Source organism: Thunnus albacares, chromosome 20 (assembly GCF_914725855.1).
Source record: "Thunnus albacares chromosome 20, fThuAlb1.1, whole genome shotgun sequence".
NCBI lineage: Eukaryota > Metazoa > Chordata > Actinopteri > Scombriformes > Scombridae > Thunnus > Thunnus albacares.
The window spans coordinates 12,667,673-12,687,062 of record NC_058125.1 but is presented as its reverse complement, the minus strand read 5'-3'; the positions used below and the strand labels follow the sequence as shown (position 1 = coordinate 12,687,062).

Genomic DNA, 19,390 nt, shown 5'->3' with positions numbered 1-19,390 from the left:
TATAAGCATTAATAAAACCTTGGATTACAATTTAGCTTTAGCTCCGCTTCAAAATTAATTATAATAAATATAATTATAATAAAGCATAATTGTAACTGTGATTTTAAACACAGTGAGATGAAGACTGATAATTGTATTTGAATGATTTAGATGGGTGTAATATCTGAATCTTTAGGCGCTGGCTAGAATTCCCATTTACAGCCAGATTTATTTAAATGTGGTGGCAAAAAGCAGATCCAACATAACAAATGATTTTACACATGGTATAGGAAGCTTTTAATGTCCATTTGGTTGATGTCCAAGCAAGGGAACACTTGTGGGTTGATGCTAAGGGTCAACTTGATGTTTACTCAAATCTCAGAGTAGTCACTTATTAACCAGTGAGTAAGCCAAAAGATGATGAATTCTACTGACCCACACACAAACCCTGAAATTACACCTGCTCACCTTTTCATCATATAGGTCATATGAGTGCCATTCTCAGGACGTAAGGTAAGGTGTTACTACTTATTTCAACGACAGAAATGACTAGAATTTGATTTACATTGTCCTGACTCCTAACTTTTACTTATTAATCTCCTTAACGGTGTTTCGTAATATGTTTGTGTTGCTTATCTTTCAAAAAGAAGTTTTTCCTTTAAGTGACACTGTCGTTGTCACTCTTCATTCTTGTCACTTTCACGGGAAGCAGGTAATTGCATGCATATTATTTCTCCTTTTCCTACAGATTCTGACTAGAGGCTATGATAATGGATCGTTGCATTTCTATTTAACACACATGTCAGATATAGCTACCTCAGCAGTCAGCGCACACTTAAAAAAAACAACAACAACAACAAAGGAAGATTAACACAGACATTTTGCACAATTCAAACTCCTCCTGCATGCAGAGTCAATAACATACAAGCACTCAAACACACTCTTCTCCAGGGATGATGATGCTGTGCTGTCGTTTGCGTCCCTCACTTCCTCACCTCTTGTCGCTGAGGCTGCTGGGTGCAGCGTCCTCCAGGACGGTGGCTGCCAAGGCACCAGACCTTCTCTCAGCGACTCTGGCCTTTGAGGATCCCAGCGCTTTCAGGGTGAAGAGTTGGGGCGAACTGCTCCGTGCTCTGAGCATCTTCCGCTTCTGCTCCTTCCCTGTGCTGGTTAATCACTGTGGGAAGGTGAGACTTGAATATGTAACTCATGGTCACTGTCTGGAGGAAGATGAAGTGAATAAGATTGAAGAGTGAATGGAAAAAAGCCTTAGCGATGCATGGCTGTAATCTTGCACACTTTTTACATCTGTCCGATTTAAATAATGTATAAAATTAGACAGGACTGTAGGTGTGAAGACCAAGTCACATACCTCACCTCATGAAGCTCCAGCCCCCTTTCCTTCCTCTTCTTTCAGCTGATGTCAGTAGCGCGCACTCTACTGGGCAGGAGGGGGTTCTCCTTGCTGCTGCGACCCACGGTGTATGCCCAGTTTGTGGCCGGAGAGAATGAGAGTGAGATCTCTCAGTCCATGGAGAAGATGAGCTTGCTGGGACTGAGGCCCATGCTGGCGGTACCTATCGAGGAGGATCTGGGAGAAAGCATCGGGTATGGCTCATTTTTAAAGCCCCCCTCCACTCAAAAAATGTGTTTTGCTTATTGTTGCTTCAGTTGGGTGTTTGAGTAGTCACTGTGCAGATTTTGACACTAGAAAGCTGTTTTCACAATCATCTGCTGAGGAGAGAAAGTTTCTCTGTGCTCTTGCGTACTTTCGAGCATAATTTGTGACATCACAAATAGTTTGGAGCCAATCCTTATCCAATATTCAACTTACACAAGTGTGAAATTTGAAGCCTCCAGTGCACAAACACTGAGAATGGACTCCCGTAGTTTAACTTTTGAAATTAAATATATTTGCATATTCAGAGATTCTGGAATTTTTAATGTGGGAGAAGAAGTAGATGTGATTTTATGGATTTTGATGAGATAATTAAACTAAAAACCACATTAGAAACAAATGAATATTGAAAATAGAGTATTGTCTTTAAAGTCTAACATAGTGTGTGTAGACTCATAATACTTTCTCTGTATTATGATGTTAGAAATAAAAGGTTTTACTGTTGGGCTCTGAACTGCAAAACACGACATTTCAGAGAATAAATCAACAAAACAAAAACATGTAAAAATATTCACACAAAGTAACAGGTGGATGCACAATGATTTCACAAAACAAGTGAGAAACTTCACTATATGAATGAATAAAACAGAAAACATGACAAGAAACAAACAACAACAAAAAAAATTAAAAATATATTCGCACATCCTAACTTGATGCTGTCAATTTTACTCTCAGAGAACAAGAAGTAGTAACTATGACAGTAATGTGGTTTCACCCTCCTGGGATTAATTGCATTTACCAAACTTTGATGTGTGGTTGTGAAATAATGACAGGATGAAACATACACGTGTCTGCTTGTGTTGTAGCTGTGGCAGCTGCCAGCAGTCCTGTAAGAGGGCAGGGATATGAAATCAGGAATCACCACTAGCAGAAAGACATTCTGCATGCTGTTTCAGCAATAGCTTAGCTGAAACTATGTGCAGCCAGGATGTTCTGCACATTGCAGCAAAAAAGTTTGATTTTCTACCAAATGTTTGTGATGTGTTTGGGATTCACCCACAGTGTGTAAGAACATCTAGCCAAACATTAAAGTACTTCAGCTTCACTGGAAATACGCAAACTTCAGATTTGATCCAAAAGTGTGTTACAGCCTTGTGTTGCCGTTTGTCACCTCCAGAGAGAAGAGATATGATGACAACATGGAGGCCATGTTGGAATGTGTGCGAATGTCCCACAGCAACGCCTGGAGCAAAGACCCCATGATGCAGCTGAAGATCACAGCCCTGCTCAGCCCAGAGCTGTGTGTAAGTGCTTTCTATCTCAGAGTCATCACTCATAATGTTTATAGGAAACAACTCATATATTTACTGTAAATAAGATGTAATTATACAAGAAATGTCAAGAAAGACATTTTAAATTAATTAATTAACTTTGAAATGTAAATTCTTGCTCATCTGGGCTTTCAATTTAGATTTTTTGTGACATTAATGACATTTACCAGGATATTTTATGATATTTTAGAGCATTTTGGTTGTAAGGAAAACAAGTTGTGTAAGTTCCAGGTTTCTGGGGCCATGTGAGAACCTGACACATGGTGTACTGCAGCTGAACCAAACAGTGTCTGAATGTGGTTCAAATACATGAGAAAAAAGATAAGGATACACATCTTGAGCATGTGATGTCACACATGCTGTTGCAGGTTGTTTTTGAGTGCTCTATGTATTGTGTGGTGTACATAGTTTTTCCCCTCACGGCTATTGTGTCTTTTAACTTAGTGCAGATATTGTGTATTTGCTCTCATTGATGAATCTGTCCGTTCTGTATCAAGGTGAAACTCACCACCCTCATTGCAAAACAACCATATGACGTGAATCTCCTTGTCAGAGCTATGGATGGAGAGGTACGTCCACAGTCCACCTCAATAACACAGTTTTTCAAATGAGTTCCTTGCTTGTTGCCCATTTATTAATTTACAATGTGGGTGAGGGTGATTCTGATGTGATATGACCTCTGACCTTTGCCTGAAACTTCCTCTTTCAGCCGATAAACTTCCCTGGTTTAAGTGAAGGTGAAGCTGCACACTTCCTGTGTGGCCTGCAGAGACTCAACAGGATAGCAGAGGTACAGGCGTGAAGGAGAACAGCTTCACTGTGATATTAGTATTTCAGTTCTCAGTTTTGGATTACTTGAATTATTGTCACTAGCTATTTATTTGGTGTTTCTTAGGCCAGTGTCAACAAAGTTCGAGTCCTGGTTGATGCAGAGTACACCTACATGAACCCCGCCCTCTCCCTTGTAACCATGGCGATGATGAAGAAGTTTAACAAAGATGGTGCCTGGATCTGGAACACATACCAGTGTTACCTGAAGGCAGCTGTCTTTATTTCTCTACTCATTTTTTTTTTAAATATCAGAGCAGAATACTGTAATTAGTATTATTAAGTAAATATTTTCTAAAAAAGATAAAGAGGAATGATCAAATACTTCCCTTTCTGTCTCTGTGTGTCAGGAGTCCAGGTCTCTCCTGTTAGAAGCTCTGCATCTGTCTAAGAATGAAGGTTTCTGTTTTGGAGTCAAGTTGGTGCGAGGAGCCTACATGGACAAAGAGAGGAAGCTGGCAGAGAAAGAGAGTCGCCTGGACCCCATCCATAAGTGCTGGGAGGATACTAATGACAGGTGGATAAGTGGCAGGGATCATAACTATCAAATAAAACTAGAAACCAATTGGGACAATTTTACCAGTCCTCTTATATTAAAGTCTTTTTTATCCAGTTTAAAATCCCCCTCCACTCAAAATAAATAAAGTAATAAAGTTGATGCGCTTTTAAGAAATTTTAATGAGTTAAATGAACTTTTTTGTAGACAAAACATATTCGACACAATTTATAATTCAAAGTAGAGTAATATTAAATGTCTTAATGCATGACTGGATGGGATCTTTAAAATCAAATCAAGGCTGGTAGCAAATAGTAAACTCGACCCTCTGGAAAACACACAGATCATTTCTGACAGTGAAACCCATTTACTCTGTTCACTTGTGTTTGTGCAGTTATAACGGCTCGCTGGATGTGATGCTGGACGTCATCACCCAGAATCCTGAGCGCTACAGGATCATAGTCGCCACACACAACGAGGAGTCAGTGAGACGAGCCGCCAAACGGTTAGACCGTGAGAATGTGAAAATTAAAATGAAAATTAATTTAAAAAAACATTAAAATTGCTGCTAAAACTATTATAGCCTAAGTGAAAGAGAAGGACCTGATGAGTCATGTAGGTTGTAACTATTCAGCTTCAAGCAACTGAATGCCAAAATAACATCAATAAATAAACAGGCAAACATTGGCTGTAGTCACTGGTAGCAAGTCTCCAGTAATTCATAGTTTTTTCTTTTGTTTTGTTGTCAAAGTGAAATTTGTGTTTATCTATCTATCTATTAATGACCATACCATCATTTCATTGTCACTTGATGATGTATTTAATATGTATCACTATGTATCACTAATATGTATCTTCAGGATAGAAGAACTGGGGATAGACAAAGATGGAGGTTCAGTGTGTTTTGGCCAGCTGCTGGGCATGTGTGACCATGTCTCCCTCACTCTGGGTGAGCTGTGCTTCAACTTTCATTTTTTACATTCTCAGTGTTTAGTTGAAGCCTTTATCCAGAACAACCTACAACACATGATCAATAAGAAGTTCAGTGTCTTATTCCAGGACAGCCTGACATGTGTTGCAACATGCCTGTTGTGGAAAATGAACCACCCAAAATCATGAAGTGGAGCTGCATTGAATTGCAAAGTCTTACATTTCCCCTGTTTAATTTGCTCAAAGCTAATTCTAGTATTAGGTGTGTATGGGTGGGAAATTCTCTCCACACATGGGCAGCAACAAAAAAACCTTAAGTGATAAATTAACTGCTGTGTCTTATAAAACAGTAAGGAGTGTGTGGAAAGCTGGACTGAGTGGGCTGGTTTTTAAACATAAATCTGTTTTCTGATGGATCACTGCAAAATGTCTGCATTATATTCAACACTTTTCATAACCTGTCTTTGTCTCCATCTTTTCTCTTTTAAATTGCCTCCTCATGTCACCTCTCCACCTTTCTCCAGCTAAGGAGGGTTATGCCGTGTACAAGTCAGTGCCATACGGCTCAGTGGACGACACCCTCCCCTACTTGGTGCGACGGGCTCAGGAGAATCGCACTGTGTTGCAGGGAATCCGCAAGGAAAGGGATCTACTGAGGCAAGAGCTCCAGAGAAGACTCCGTTTGAGGCTGAGAGGAGGCAGCTAATGGGCCACCAGCACAGAGGGGAAACAGAGAAGAGAGATCAGTATGAACTCGCCCGCTGAACAACTGAACACACACAAGGATCCTAATCAGGATATTAAGTAGAATCAGAAAGCCGCATGGGAACACTGCATCAAAGAAAAGATCAAATCCATGTACACTTGCATAAAAGCTATAGCCTACTGTATACTGATGAAGAACTGAAGCATGAAGTGGTTTGATGACAACTGAGAGCAATAATTGCAACAAGATATGCTGTTTGTTGGAAAAGTTGTAGAAAAATGTGCATTTAAATTACTTTCATTTTAATTTTTTCTGCTGTACATTACAACTGTCAATATCTTATGCTTTTGTTGTAATAAAATACTTATTTTCATTTTTGCCTGCTGGGTTGAAACAACACTTACTGCAAACAATTAAAAATAGAGGGAAACTGTTAATATTGCAAAGCTGCTCAGACTGATTGTCTGCACTTTAAAAAAAAAACTGGATTAAAGTTCTTAATATCTGAGGAAATGACAGTAAAACCTGATATTCATGTTTTTTGCTGTAGCAGGAAGTGTCTCAGTCTGATGGCATGATGACTACATTTTGTCAGTTATCCGTATCACAGCAGCTCTACACAACAGTGAAAGCTGTTTTGACAGTTTTTGGAGAGGTTGAAAGTGGGTCTTTGTTTTAAAATGCAGTTTTAATTGACAGATTCCAATCAGTTGTCAAAAGCAAAAACTTGCCAGAGCTAGTTAAGCTGCTCTGAAGTAACAACTGATTAGTAAAAAGAGTCAGTAGTGGTGAAACAGTGACATGTCTGATGGTTGACGGTTAGTCATTCCCTGAGACACACTGATATCTGACCTGTTAATCTTTCAACTCTTCTTGTGTGTTTACTGATATTCAGCAAACTGGTCTTTTTTCCTTTAACATTCTCAGAAATATCACTCAGTTCTCAGGAAGAATGTATTTGTCAAAGCCTTTCTTTGGAGGCTAAAATTTGTCACTTTATTAAAGCACAAACTCTGCTTGATAACCTCACAACGTGTCAGAGAATAATTTCTCTTTAAAGACATCTGCACATTTTATTTCTCCCTTTCTACCTGCGCTCCCCTCAGATCAACCAGTCTGTATGTAATGTTAAATGTAAATGGCAGAGAATGTTTGGTCTCCACATGCTACAGTTTAAATATGAGTAAAGTCCTATAAAACATTATTCAGAACCAGATTGATCACTCTCACCTCTGTAAAAAGTCATGAGATACATGGGAATTACTTCAAATCTGAGTTTAGTTGTGAAAATGCAAAGCTAAGAACTAAATGGCATTCATAAATACTTAAGTAAAGACAGATCCTGACCTTTCTTGCTGAGTTTTCTCAGTTCTTTCCCTGTTTTTTGATCTTAATTACTAATTCTGATGGGACATATGAGTAAGAGACCCTCCTACTGTTTCTACATGAATTTACTAGGTCTGTACTTGACATAATGATTTCTGAATGTATAAAAGTTATGCTGGGTGGCTTTTGTGATCTAATGTTTATTTTTCACTGATGTATTAGTTGTTAGTAGAAGAGTGGGGTCTTTTTATCGTCACAATTGTCCAAAAAGAAGGCTCAAAACACACTTTTTATTATTGTTTATTAGATAGATTATTGATAACAATTCTTGACGTGTTTGTCACCTGACCGAACTGCCAAAAGCCCGTTACACCGCAATGCCTTTATTATACCATCTTCTACTAGCAATAACTTTAAAAGTTCTTCACATTTATCCAAAAGAGATGGCAGCACTGAAATGTCACACTATGCAGTTGCAGTGAGGAAGGCTTGTGCTGCGATGACTTGCAGCTGAAAACAATTTCGAGTCAAATGAAGTAGACCAGCACACAGCCAAGTGCCAAGCAAAGAAAACCAGGTGGTGGTTGTCGTTATGGAATGAAGACTAGCTCAAATTGGGGGGACTGGGATCCACACGCTCAAAGCTCAGTAGTTGCTTTGGTTTTGATTTCTGTAGCCGCCTCGCTGGTAGCCCCCTTGTTTCTGCTGGTAACCACCTTTCTGATCTGTGGACGTGCAAAGATTGTTTATCAGTATCAACATGGCAACATTTAATCAAATAATAAAAAACATAACTTTACTGAGGATTCTTTTTGAAACTTTCAAATGTAACAATTTAAAAATATCTTGTCCTCAATCTAACAATTTTAATACATTAAAAGTAAGTTAAATGCAAATAAACTCAGTCAGCATCATCACTACAGCGATGAATACATGACAAAACAGCCTCAGCAGAGGATCAGAGGCATGTTGGCTTGAGAAGGTCATCATGTGGTCAGAAAGGTTTTTTTTTTTTTGCATCTGAAGAACAACCTCAGCGTGGCTTTACATACCTCTCTGGTAGGATTGCTTCTGTTGGTAACCGCCTTTCTGATCTGTAATGCAAGGGACAACCAGTCAGCATTGTTTCTAAGAAAGCACAGCTCAGCCTGAAATAGCAACAGAAGCATGTGAGATGTTCCAGGAATACAAGGTGTGGCATTCACAGCTTTAGAGAAGTACGTTAATGTGACCTTCGGTCATTGACAGACAAGGTGAACAACATGCAAACACACGTGGTAAACACAGTATAAGGCATACTGTGAGGGAGAAGCATGAGGTCTAAACTCACCTCTGTTGAAGTAGCCACCATATACGCCCTGCTTAAGGTCAAAGACACGCTCGTTATTCTCCACCAAGCTGCCCAGTTTCTCAGCCAGCTGCAGGGCCATGTTCTGCAGGGAGGTGGGCTCTGTTCGGTGCATCACCACTGTCTGTGTGGGCTGGTCGAGTGATGCCTGTTAGGAAGAGGACAGAAGTGCATTTAATTAAAAAAAAAAAAAATACATAAAAAGAAACTAAATGTGTACAAGTGAAAATTTCATAGGGACATTTATTGCTGTTTCATCTACTTATAATTGCAATTTAGTCCTGACAGAGTAGCAGAGAAGCCATGAAACTTACCATCAACTCCTCGTTGATGATCATTTTGCTGATGATGCTGTGAACTGTGGGTATCTCCAACTCAAACATCTCAGATAGTGTCTCCATGCTGGAGGAGAAAAATTGAATTTGAATTAAAACCAGTTGGCAGAGACAACATGACAGGTCATCACAGATTGCATGCATAAAATCTCCTTTAAAAACTTCCATCGTGTGCTTACCTGATGGAGTCGTACACACTGCTGTACGTGAACAGGTAGGTTCTCAGTGACTCCTCTTGGATCTTCCTACAGAAGACAACAGCAATTTCAGTCAGACAGTGCATAAATATAGTACTGTGTAAGGCAGTGTTTATAAAGATTTAATTGCCAGACTAAATTAATCGAGAAGCTATGATATAACTATAAATATTGCCTCGCGGTTGTATGCCTCCACCAACCAGTCAAGTTGCAGTTTACATCCATGTCTGTCCAGACTCATTATTTGTTGTGAAGACTTGGAGAGGAATTTAATAAAAGGCATTAAGTGTATGTTTTGGCAAAATGGAGGTTATCACTATATTGACATGCATGATTCCAGTGAATAACTTCCAGTGAGAAACATGCTGTCTTCATTTAGAAACTATATAGGAGTACAGAGGACTGATAAGAGAGCTTCGTCACATAGTGCAACGATAATCACCTGAAGTTTACTATCAGCAAAACCAATGAGCTTTAGGTGGACTACAAGAGGAACAGGAGGCTCCCTGTCCTGGTTGTCATCCAGGGAGAGGAAGTGAAAGAGGTAGACTCATACAAGTATCTTGGGAAAGCAAAATGCGAAGATGCTACAAATTCTAAAACGTGAATGCTTCACACACATCTTCAACCCAGCAGCACAGAAGAGCTACACAATCACCACAGTTTCAAGATGGGCATCCAAGATTAGTGTCACTAACTCAGTATCCGACCAAATGTGAAATACGGTCACAATCGTTATGACGTTGAATAATGGCCAGAAAAGTGTTTTTGCAGAACATTATGATGTCACAGTGAAGTTGACCTCTGACCTTTTGGATATTAAATGTCATCACTTTCATTCATCATTTTATCCTATTAGACATTTGTGTGAAACTTTGTCATAATTAGTGTATGAATTCTTGAGTTATGGCCAAAAACGTGTTTTGTGAGGTCACAGTGAACTGGACCTTTGACCACCAAATTCTAATCAATTCATCTTTGAGTCCAAGTGGACGTTTGTGCCAAATTTGGATTCCCTCCAGGCGTTCCTGAGATATCTCATTCATGAGAATGGGATGGAACATAACGCCTACGTGTCGATGGCAGCCGTGGCCAGAGGAGTTATGTTTTCGAGTATCAGGTAAAAATCGATAAGAATGACAAGCATGCACATTTGTAATTGAATTACTCAATGAATGATAATGATACACACTAACCTGACAAGCATCTCGCGTACTCGCTGTGTCTCAGGAAACAGGTCCCAAACCTTACTGTTCATCTTCTCATTGATGATGAATGAGTGGCAGGTACGCCAGTCTCCCATCTTCATGGCCTTGCTGGCCGCCACCACATGCTCCCTCATGCTCTCTGGGGGTCCTGGAGGACAACGAGAAAACGACAGTTATCTCCTCTGGTTTCTTCTTTGGATTGAAGTGTAAAGCATTGTGAGGTAACATGTTGCATACCCAGCAGTGGCTGTCTCTCTCCCACTCTGAGCTGGTGATGGAACTGCTTGCTGATCATCCTGCGGCGGGCATCGAACTCATGGGCGGCCATGTAGGGGATTTCCAGCAGCATTGCGGACACCAAGTACACACACTCCAGCAGCTCCAGGTTGATGTGCATGTGGAATGGCACCTGTGACGGATGTCAAAGCCACGTTTTAATAGCTGCTGTCAACTTCTGTAAAACCTGACATGAAGTCTGGAGTGTTCTCAATATTTAGATCAGACTACTTAAGAACACATCAGGTCCCAACATGTGGTAGCTCTACTGAGATTTTCATTGTGATAGTTCATAACCAGTTGGTTTGGTGGACAGTTCTTGCAAAGCTATCTTGCACTTACTTGAGCCTAAAGTGCCCTTTCTAACCAATACAACTGATTGTACTGTGATGGAGAAGCTCTACTAAATTCTTTCTGGGTGAGGTCATCTGTCACATCAAACTCGAGTTATTTGGAATGTTTGATGAAACGCAGCTCGTTACCAACATGAAAAACACACCTAACATGATTGTTGTTGATTTTGATGATGATGATATGAGTTTACTGCTTTTTTAGGACTTACTTGTCTCCTCTTTTCAATCTTCTCCTGCTCAGCGTTCCTCTCCTGCATGTTCCTCATGAGCAAACCCTGACCTAGGAGCTCCTTGGCACGGCCAGAGGACTGGATGTCCAGCAAGGCATTGTGGGCATCTTTAATCATGCCCTGACGGAAAGCACAGATGCCCAGCTGGACCATGGTTCTGTTGTACAGAATCTAGGAGGAAAAAAAGGTTAAATTTTGCGTTAATCATTAGAAGTTAATATATTATATTATTTTACTGTGGTGGCTTTGCGTCTGCCTGCCTACCTGCACGGGCGGGTCAGCGTGCTGGATGTTGTCTTGCAGGTGGCTCATCAGCATCAGGTCGCGGGCCTGGTACCAGCGTGAGTGCAGAGCGTGGTGGTAGATGTGGCAGAGGATGGCGCAGGTACGGATACGGTCGGTGCGATCCTTGGCGTAAATGAACTTGCAGAGACGGTCCATGATCACAGCGCTGTCCTCGCCCTCGCTCTCCTCCTGGTCCTGCTCGGACTAGAAGGAAATTGGGAGACACGTCACACTCGGCTCATGACATGAAACTGTATGCACATATAAACAAATTCAAAAATAAAATTAAAAAAAAAACGACCAAGTCAAGGAATTTTAATAAGTTATTTCTGTCAATGTCCATCAATTAAAGAAACTACTTTTTCCTTTTTGCTACTTGAATAAAGTGTCTTTCTCGCTCACAATTCTGTGCTTTTCTTACCTTGGATTCTCCCTGGAGACCCAGGCTGCGCCGGTGGGCCTTGTAATCAAACTTGTAATAGGTGTGCATGATTCTGCGCAGGTAGACGCGACAAATCTCCTCTGTGCTGCCCTTGTTCTCCAAGTAGTTCAGCAGCCTGTCAATGATGCCACAAACTCGGCCCTCGTCTTTCAGATTGTCGACGTATTCTGAAAGGAGAGTGGAGAGGAAAGCAATGAGCTACTAGAAATAATACAGCAACAGAATTATGGGATTCTTGCATTAACAATTTATTTTTCTACTTTTGGGGTGCTATTCTATCCATTATTCAGACATTCATAATTCACTTTCACTGAGAGCCCATGAATGAGAGTGCAGCGGCGGATCAATGAGATCTGCCTACCTCCTCCAGCTCATCTTCAGCGTTCAGCTGCAGCCGGCCAGTCTGTGTCAAGATGCTTGATGTCTCATAATGACAAATGCCGGTTCACTCGATTTGCATAAAATCAAACCGGCTTAAGCTTGTACACTGGACAAACCGGAATCCACCCCAACCCTAGATCCTGAGTCTCTTTTCGGGCATAACTCACCTTGTGAGTGGGGATCTGTGTTTTGCATGATCTTGGTAAACTCTTCATCCATCCTCTCCACCAGCGTTAAGATGCAACCACGCACCCTGAACGGCTGACAAACACACAAAGAAGCAAAGCAATTTATATTTTTGTTATTGAAAATGTACTCCTGGGATTAGAAGACTAAAAATATACAAATGATACTTGCATTGAAGTAAAATAATACAGACATAAAAAATACAGACATTAAGACACTGACAGGGATTCAGTTTTGAGTGAGAAAAAGGACATTATGTTAAGAAAATAGGATGGGATACCTGATCTGAAATGGCAAGGTTTTCACTGTCCTCTGCAATGTTCTCCCCGATGAAGATGTTGTTGTTTTCAAAGAGGATGTCCAGCAGCTCGTCGATACAGTCCAGGCACTTCTTCCACATGTCCGCCTGATTGGGACACAAAGTCTGAATGACTCCATTTGAAAACACCAGGATCAGAATCCTGTATATTAATTTCCCAGACTTTCCCAGGTATAAGCCCAGATTTTGTAATATTTAGAAAAACTCCTACCTTCATGAAGGCTGCCAGGTTGGGGTTATAGTCATAGAGGGAGGCGATGATGTTGAACCTAATCTTGACCAGGATTCCTTGGCCCAGGTTATTCTCATTAGCAATGGCCGACAGAGCATGCAGCAGTTCAATCTGGGCAGCTCTGTCATAGAGGTAAAACAAAGGAGGCGGGAGAAACAGTTAAGATAATGTCATGAATATCTAATATATCTTCTTAAAAATGCCATTTTAAGAACTATAGTTTCTTTATTATTGTTATCCTTTGAGAAGTTTGTAACAAATCAGATATTTCTGCACTACATATCATAAGTTTGCTTGAACAAAGCCTTTTCCACATATGTTCTTTTGCAACTTACAACACTTGAGAAAAAATTACAGACATGAGAAGGTACAAAAGGGTGTGTGTGGGACATGAGATGGCAACATGACACATGCTTCACGGATTCGTTTCGAGTGGAATGTGCAGTCTTTGCTGAACGATGCTGTGTTACCTGTCTGTGCCCTTTTTGCCTCTTGCCTGCAGGATCTCATTCAGCTTCTTCACCACCACTGCTGTGTTGATCTCTGTGCCCTTTGCAAACATCTTGGGCTTCTCCTGAGAGATTGAATACATGACAAAACAATGTCAAGATTAAACATAATGTGTTGATTCACATTATGTGGTTGTTTCTTTTGAACCAACCTGTTTATAAATATCGTTTGGTGTTACTTTTAATGACTTGCACAAATATATTTGACAATTATATAGCTCATTACACAAATTTAACTTCAATGTCCTAAGAAAAAAGAAGCTTTTTTTCTGGGCCTGAAACAGCGTTGTGATGATGACACTCTTGGATGAGGGCACCATCTATGTTTCTATATTTTTTCAGCAAAGACAATCATGACAGCAATAAATCAAAAAGGCTTTCATTATCATCACTTCTTTACCTTGACCAGAGGGACTCCTCCCTTCACCTTCTCCCAGCCTCCCTCAACCTCCTCACCGCCCTCTTCCTCAGCCTCTTCCTCCAGCCGCTCTTTCTTCTTGGGCTTCTTCTTTTTCCCAACCTTTTCACTGCTCTTCTCGGGCGCCTGGGTTCTGAAGAGAAACACAGAGTGTGTGTTGATATAGTACAATTTACAATTTATTTAATGTACTGTTTAGGGAAAGTAATTGCTTGACTGTCCTTGACTTACTTGCTGCTAGTTAGTCGATCAATTATTGAATTTCCATAAAACCCCACAGTCTAAGTGATGCCAACAAAGTGCTTATTTTGTCCGACAAACAGTCAAAACCCAGGATTCAGAAATATTCTCTGTTGTAAACAAAAACCAAAGATGTGCAGAGGAAGACTCACTTCTTGAGGAAGACCATGGCCAGAGAAGCGCTCTTTCCTTCTCCTTCATCAGAGCTCTCGCTGCCACTGTCTACGGTGTCTGAGCCCCAGTCTTCGTCATCCTCATCATCATCACTGGAAGACGACTCATCCTGTCAGAGGGAGACAGAACTCCAGCACATTAGCTCTGTATTTTTATAGACCTGCAGCTAAACAATTTACATTGTCTATTCATTTGCTAGTTATTTTCTCAATGAATCAATCATTTGGTCAATAAAATGCTGTAGTCATGCTGGCCACTTACCCCGGATCCCTTGGCAGACTTGAGGAACTTGCTAGCCTCTGAGGAAGCCTCAGGCTTTTTCTTCAAGAAGGACTTGGCTGACACTCCATCATCACCGCCCTCACCATCGCTATCAGATGAGGAGCCTTGCAGAACAAAAAAATGGGGATGAGATGATGAGCGCATTTATTCAACACAATCATTATTATGTCCCACCTGTGATCATAACATGAGCATAAAAATACACTTTTACTCAATTGTTTGCGACAGAGTTTAGTCCAGAATGAACAGCTGCTATTTGGAATATAGTATTTAAGTTTTCTTTTAGGGATGTAAATAAATACATTCTTCATGTGATTTTTTGAGATGATAAGTCTAAATGCTGTTACCATCTTTATAAATGCAGCTGCTTTCAAGATTTGTAATGTGAACACTTCTCCCATTTGTGAACAAATACAATCTTGATACACAAAGCTGTGCTTAAACTTGTATGATTAATGTATTATAATGTGGTTCAGTGCACTTCAAGATCCTTAATGGCTTTAAGCCTATTCTATACATAAATGTATTTCCTCCATCGACTGGTGTTGGGATGAACATTTGAACTTTGCAGTTTGTTTACTTTCTTGTACACTTTTATTGAGAATGTGGTAATGTAATATTAAACATGTATAAACAGCAAGCTTACCAGAATCCTCGGGCCCCTTCTCCTCCTCTTCATCTGCAGACTCCTGTGGGTTCTAAGACGGAGACAAAGAGAGAGAGAAGACATTGAAAATTTTATTTTATCTTTGTTTTCTCAGGATCCTCTTTTGCAGCAATGCCCTGATGCACTAACAAGTCAACAATTACACCTAAAAGCTGCCCAGTAAAAATCCAATCTTATCCAACGCTACTGGAGAGGTTGTGGGTTAAGATTTATCCTGCAGATGGAAGGAGCTAACTTTTGGTCACAACACTGACTTCAATTCAGAATTGTAATTCATATCTCTCAACCGGCAACTTTTGAAACACAGGGACACAGAGAGGAAATATCCTTGCTTACCTCCTTGTAAGCAGCGATTTCTGTCTCGTAATCCCTGTTGTACTTGCGGATCTTCTGACGCAGTGTACTGAGAGCTTTTGCGTTGTTTTTGTTCATTTTCTTCTTGCCCTCTTTGTCCTCCCAAAGCTGAAAATAAAATATGTGTTAATTGTGTTGCTTTAAAAAAAAAAAAAAGAAGAAAAGTGTTGACTGGGAAATTAGCGTGTCAGACTGCACTCATTAAGATGATCAATATTCTTTTGCTGCAACCCCCCCCCCACTACATTATGATATTAAAATTCAGTTCATAAAGACTTTTGACCTGGTTCAGATAGTCCTCCAGGTCGGCCAGGAGACGGATATAGAAAGAGGGAACACCTTCTTTATCCACTATATTCTTGCTTTTGAGGAACGCTCGACATAACTGCTCAAACTCCTCCAGACATTTGGCCATATCTCGAATCTTCATGGCATTGCGGATAGTCTTGATGAGATTGGTCAACTCCTCAAACCTAAGATTTAAGAATAAATGCATTCAAAACAAAAACTGACAAGACGATCTGTGCAGTGTTAGTGACATGTTGCTTAAAAGATACCTTGACAAGTTGGCATTCAACAAACAGCCTCACTAACCTTTTGTCTTTGGCGCTGCGCACCACTCTCTTGGTGTCCTCTTCATCATCACTAAGCAGCAATGACCTATGAAAACAATATTGACGTGTGAGATCACTCCAAACAGCAGAATTTCTGATATAATGATGGTAGTAAGCATAAATGGCACTGACTGCTTGAAAGTTGTCCCGGGTGCTTTAGGGGTGATCTCGTCGGCGGATGAGGACTCCTCTGACTCGCTGTCAGACCCGGTGGCGAAGAAACGAGACATTGCTGTAGCTGTCAATCTGCAAAGATAAAATGACATGAGTTAGGCATTGTATGAAAGAGATGACATAACATCAGTCCACATCTGAGCTCTGTGAACATTTGAATCTATAGGAAACTATTTTGCTTACTATTACTAATTGGACATGAATGAAAACTTCATTTTCAACGACCAGAATCACTTGATGATGCTCATGAACGAATGATAAAATGACATGCCTCAATTAAAATAAACCTCCAGTTCTAAGGTGGATTTTAACTTTCCCATTCATGGTACTGGTGCTGTGTAATGCATTTGAGAAGCGCCACACAGTGTAATTTCCATCTATCATATGGTTAATGGAGTACGATTGTATGGCACCACCGTGTGTTGCTGATGTAAGAGATATAACGGAGGCATTAACATGACTTCTAGAATTTTGTCTAGCAAGCTTTTATTTAGCTTGCCAGCGTTAGCCTCAATGTCACTATGCACCTAACAGTCAATAATAAACGGGCTACTTCACTCTGCCATGGCAGCGCACACGTTAAAAACTTTTATACAACAATAAACATCGTTTAGCTTTGTAAGATGCCAGCGTCCGTGTGTGCTAATCGCTACTTAACGACGCTGTGCAAGTTAGCTTTGACAGATGTAACGACACTGTGGAAGTTAGCTGACAGATGTATAGCAAGTAACGTTAGCCATTAAAACTAAACACCCAACTGTAGCTGCAATTACAACTCTTACAAGTTTTAATTTTCTAGAAATTTAGATAGCGTGGGTACATGCCGTAGCTTATTACTTATCCAGCTATCGCCGAATTAACGTTTTATCTGATAATACAAGGCTAACACTCACTGGCTAACTAACGTGGCGCTGATGCTAAGCTAATGCTAACATGTCGCTTGAGGGGGAGCGCCGGGCCTCCCCGCATGTCTAACCGGTAAATACACGTCGCTGAATAATCGATTATTATTGAAACAGACTCACCTAACGTTACGTCCTTGTGAAGGTTATTCTGTGGTGTGTCTGTCTACTTTGAATCGTTTTAAAATCCAGTTTTGCTGTAACAGCGGCCACGAATAAAGGCGTGCAGCAGCCTTGCCGGGCACTTGCGTCAGGAAAGGAAGTGACGTGTAGATCAACAAAACATAGGATTGTTCCACTTCGCAGTAGATCTGTATACTCAGCAGTGTTGTCCTTCTTCTTTACATTTATTGGCGGATTGCAATACCAAATTATAGGTGCATACCGCCACCTACCGGAGTATGTAGAACTAGATCAGTTTACAATAGCCTACTCAAAAAACAAAACAAAACAAACAAAAGAAAAAACTACTATATTCTGTTAAACAATCCGGTGTTTACTAAGAATTCTCCTAGTATCCCTTCCAATCCCCATCCCAGTTTGGCCTCTCTCACCCTTTCTCCCTAACCCTAACTCTTTCTTCATTATATTTGACACAGTGCATTAATACGTGTTCAGCATTTTCAGTTATATTACAACGTGTGCATGCTTGTGAATTTACTTTTCCAAATAGAAATAGTGTCTTATTTAATCAATCTGGATAGCACTACCTCCTCTCTTATATTTCTTCCTTTAACACTCTGTGCTCAAACTGTTTTTTGTGTCCTATAGTATGTTCTGTCCTTACTGTCCTCATCCCACTTTTTCAACCAAAGTTCCAATAATTTCTTTTTAATTAGTGCTTTACCTTCTCCTTTTCCAAATGTCCATTATATGTCTCATATCTGATGCTGTTTTTGCCGTACTATCCGCAAATTCATTACCCTTTAATCGCATATGTGCAGGTACCCAACAAAATTATACCACTATCCTCATTCTCTGAATTCTAAATTGACATTGCAAAATTTCAAACAATAAATCTTCTCTGATTGATTCCATCATCTCAGCTGTATAAACTGATAACTTGTCTGTAATTCTATTTGCTATATGAATCTGAAATTGTGGGATGCAGACTTCTGTTCCCACATGATCTTTCTGGTCTTTTGAGCCATCAGTAAATATCTGTAAGAAATTATAAAAATTATTCCTTATATACTGGTTTGCACAGTATCCTATTTCGTTTCCTACCTGATCGGTCTTTAGCTCCATAATACTAAAATCAATGTTAATCTTCGGAAAGAGCCATGGGGAAACATTACTTATGGGAGTGGGGGAATTAAAAAAAAAAAAAAAAATCCTTTCCTTTAAATCTATTATACTCCCAACATTTGTTTAGGATGCCATTCCCACATCCTCTGAGACAAATCTAAAAAGTTAATGCAAATTTATCTCTTCTGAGCTCTAGAGAGGTTTCTCCCAATTCAGCATTCCTTGGAGTTGACCTCTTTGCACCAATACAAAGTGTCAAAGCTTTGTTTTGCATACAATCAAATTTATTTAGGTGAGAGTTGACTGCTGCCCCATTACAAAACAGCAATAATCGATTGCTAATCTCATTAATGCTTTATATATATCAAGTAATGCCTGCTTATCTGCTCCCAAGTTGTATCCAGAAATAGCTCTAATTAGATTCATTACTTTTTTACATTTCTTTCACATAGTAGATCTGTATACTCGTGGTATCCTCTAGTGGATTGGCGGGTGTATTACATGATTTGGTGTGATACTGGGTTGATGAACCACCAGGTTTATAGCAGCAGATGGCAGAACATACCATAGGTTGAATGCATCCTTTGGTTTTCTTTTGTATTGAGGTTATTCATCTTTGGACTGAAAATGTTCTTTGCATCATGAATAGTTCTAGTGTGAGCAGAACATCTGAGGTTTGATTAACCTGCCAATCTGTAAATGTCCTCTTGAACAAGACAGTTCTTCACCCAGATTGCAACAACCATTTGTTTTCATCTCTTCAAATACACTACAATGACTTAAATTAATTTCCTGCAAACTT

The 19,390-nt window shown here is 40.0% G+C and overlaps 2 protein-coding genes across 3 annotated transcripts; one reads left to right on the top strand and one right to left on the bottom strand.

The window, feature by feature from the left end:
* The first annotated feature begins 287 nt into the window (after positions 1 to 287).
* Positions 288 to 7,634, top strand: prodh2 (proline dehydrogenase 2). 2 transcript variants are annotated; one of them, XM_044337487.1, is made up of 11 exons: positions 288 to 492; positions 728 to 1,166; positions 1,397 to 1,587; positions 2,775 to 2,901; positions 3,426 to 3,497; positions 3,638 to 3,718; positions 3,824 to 3,967; positions 4,107 to 4,273; positions 4,647 to 4,757; positions 5,113 to 5,201; positions 5,707 to 7,634. In XM_044337487.1, the coding sequence occupies exons 2-11, from the start codon at positions 933 to 935 to the stop codon at positions 5,886 to 5,888; spliced, it is 1,398 nt and encodes a 465-aa protein (XP_044193422.1). In that variant the 5' UTR covers positions 288 to 492; positions 728 to 932; the 3' UTR covers positions 5,889 to 7,634. The 2 variants fall into 2 exon arrangements, with proteins under 2 accessions (XP_044193422.1, XP_044193423.1); XM_044337488.1 differs by having other exon boundaries at positions 288 to 1,166.
* On the bottom strand, positions 7,499 to 17,620 carry eif3c (eukaryotic translation initiation factor 3, subunit C). Its single transcript, XM_044337486.1, has 23 exons — positions 17,464 to 17,620; positions 16,397 to 16,510; positions 16,245 to 16,310; positions 15,934 to 16,123; positions 15,633 to 15,758; positions 15,276 to 15,327; positions 14,609 to 14,733; positions 14,326 to 14,456; positions 13,916 to 14,066; positions 13,477 to 13,580; positions 12,986 to 13,127; positions 12,736 to 12,861; positions 12,437 to 12,530; positions 11,868 to 12,055; positions 11,426 to 11,650; positions 11,141 to 11,332; positions 10,540 to 10,711; positions 10,291 to 10,450; positions 9,077 to 9,142; positions 8,877 to 8,964; positions 8,545 to 8,710; positions 8,267 to 8,308; positions 7,499 to 7,939 (listed from the first exon to the last, which is right to left on the bottom strand). The coding sequence occupies exons 2-23, from the start codon at positions 16,492 to 16,494 to the stop codon at positions 7,860 to 7,862; spliced, it is 2,784 nt and encodes a 927-aa protein (XP_044193421.1). The 5' UTR covers positions 16,495 to 16,510; positions 17,464 to 17,620; the 3' UTR covers positions 7,499 to 7,859.
* Between the last annotated feature and the right edge of the window lie 1,770 nt (positions 17,621 to 19,390).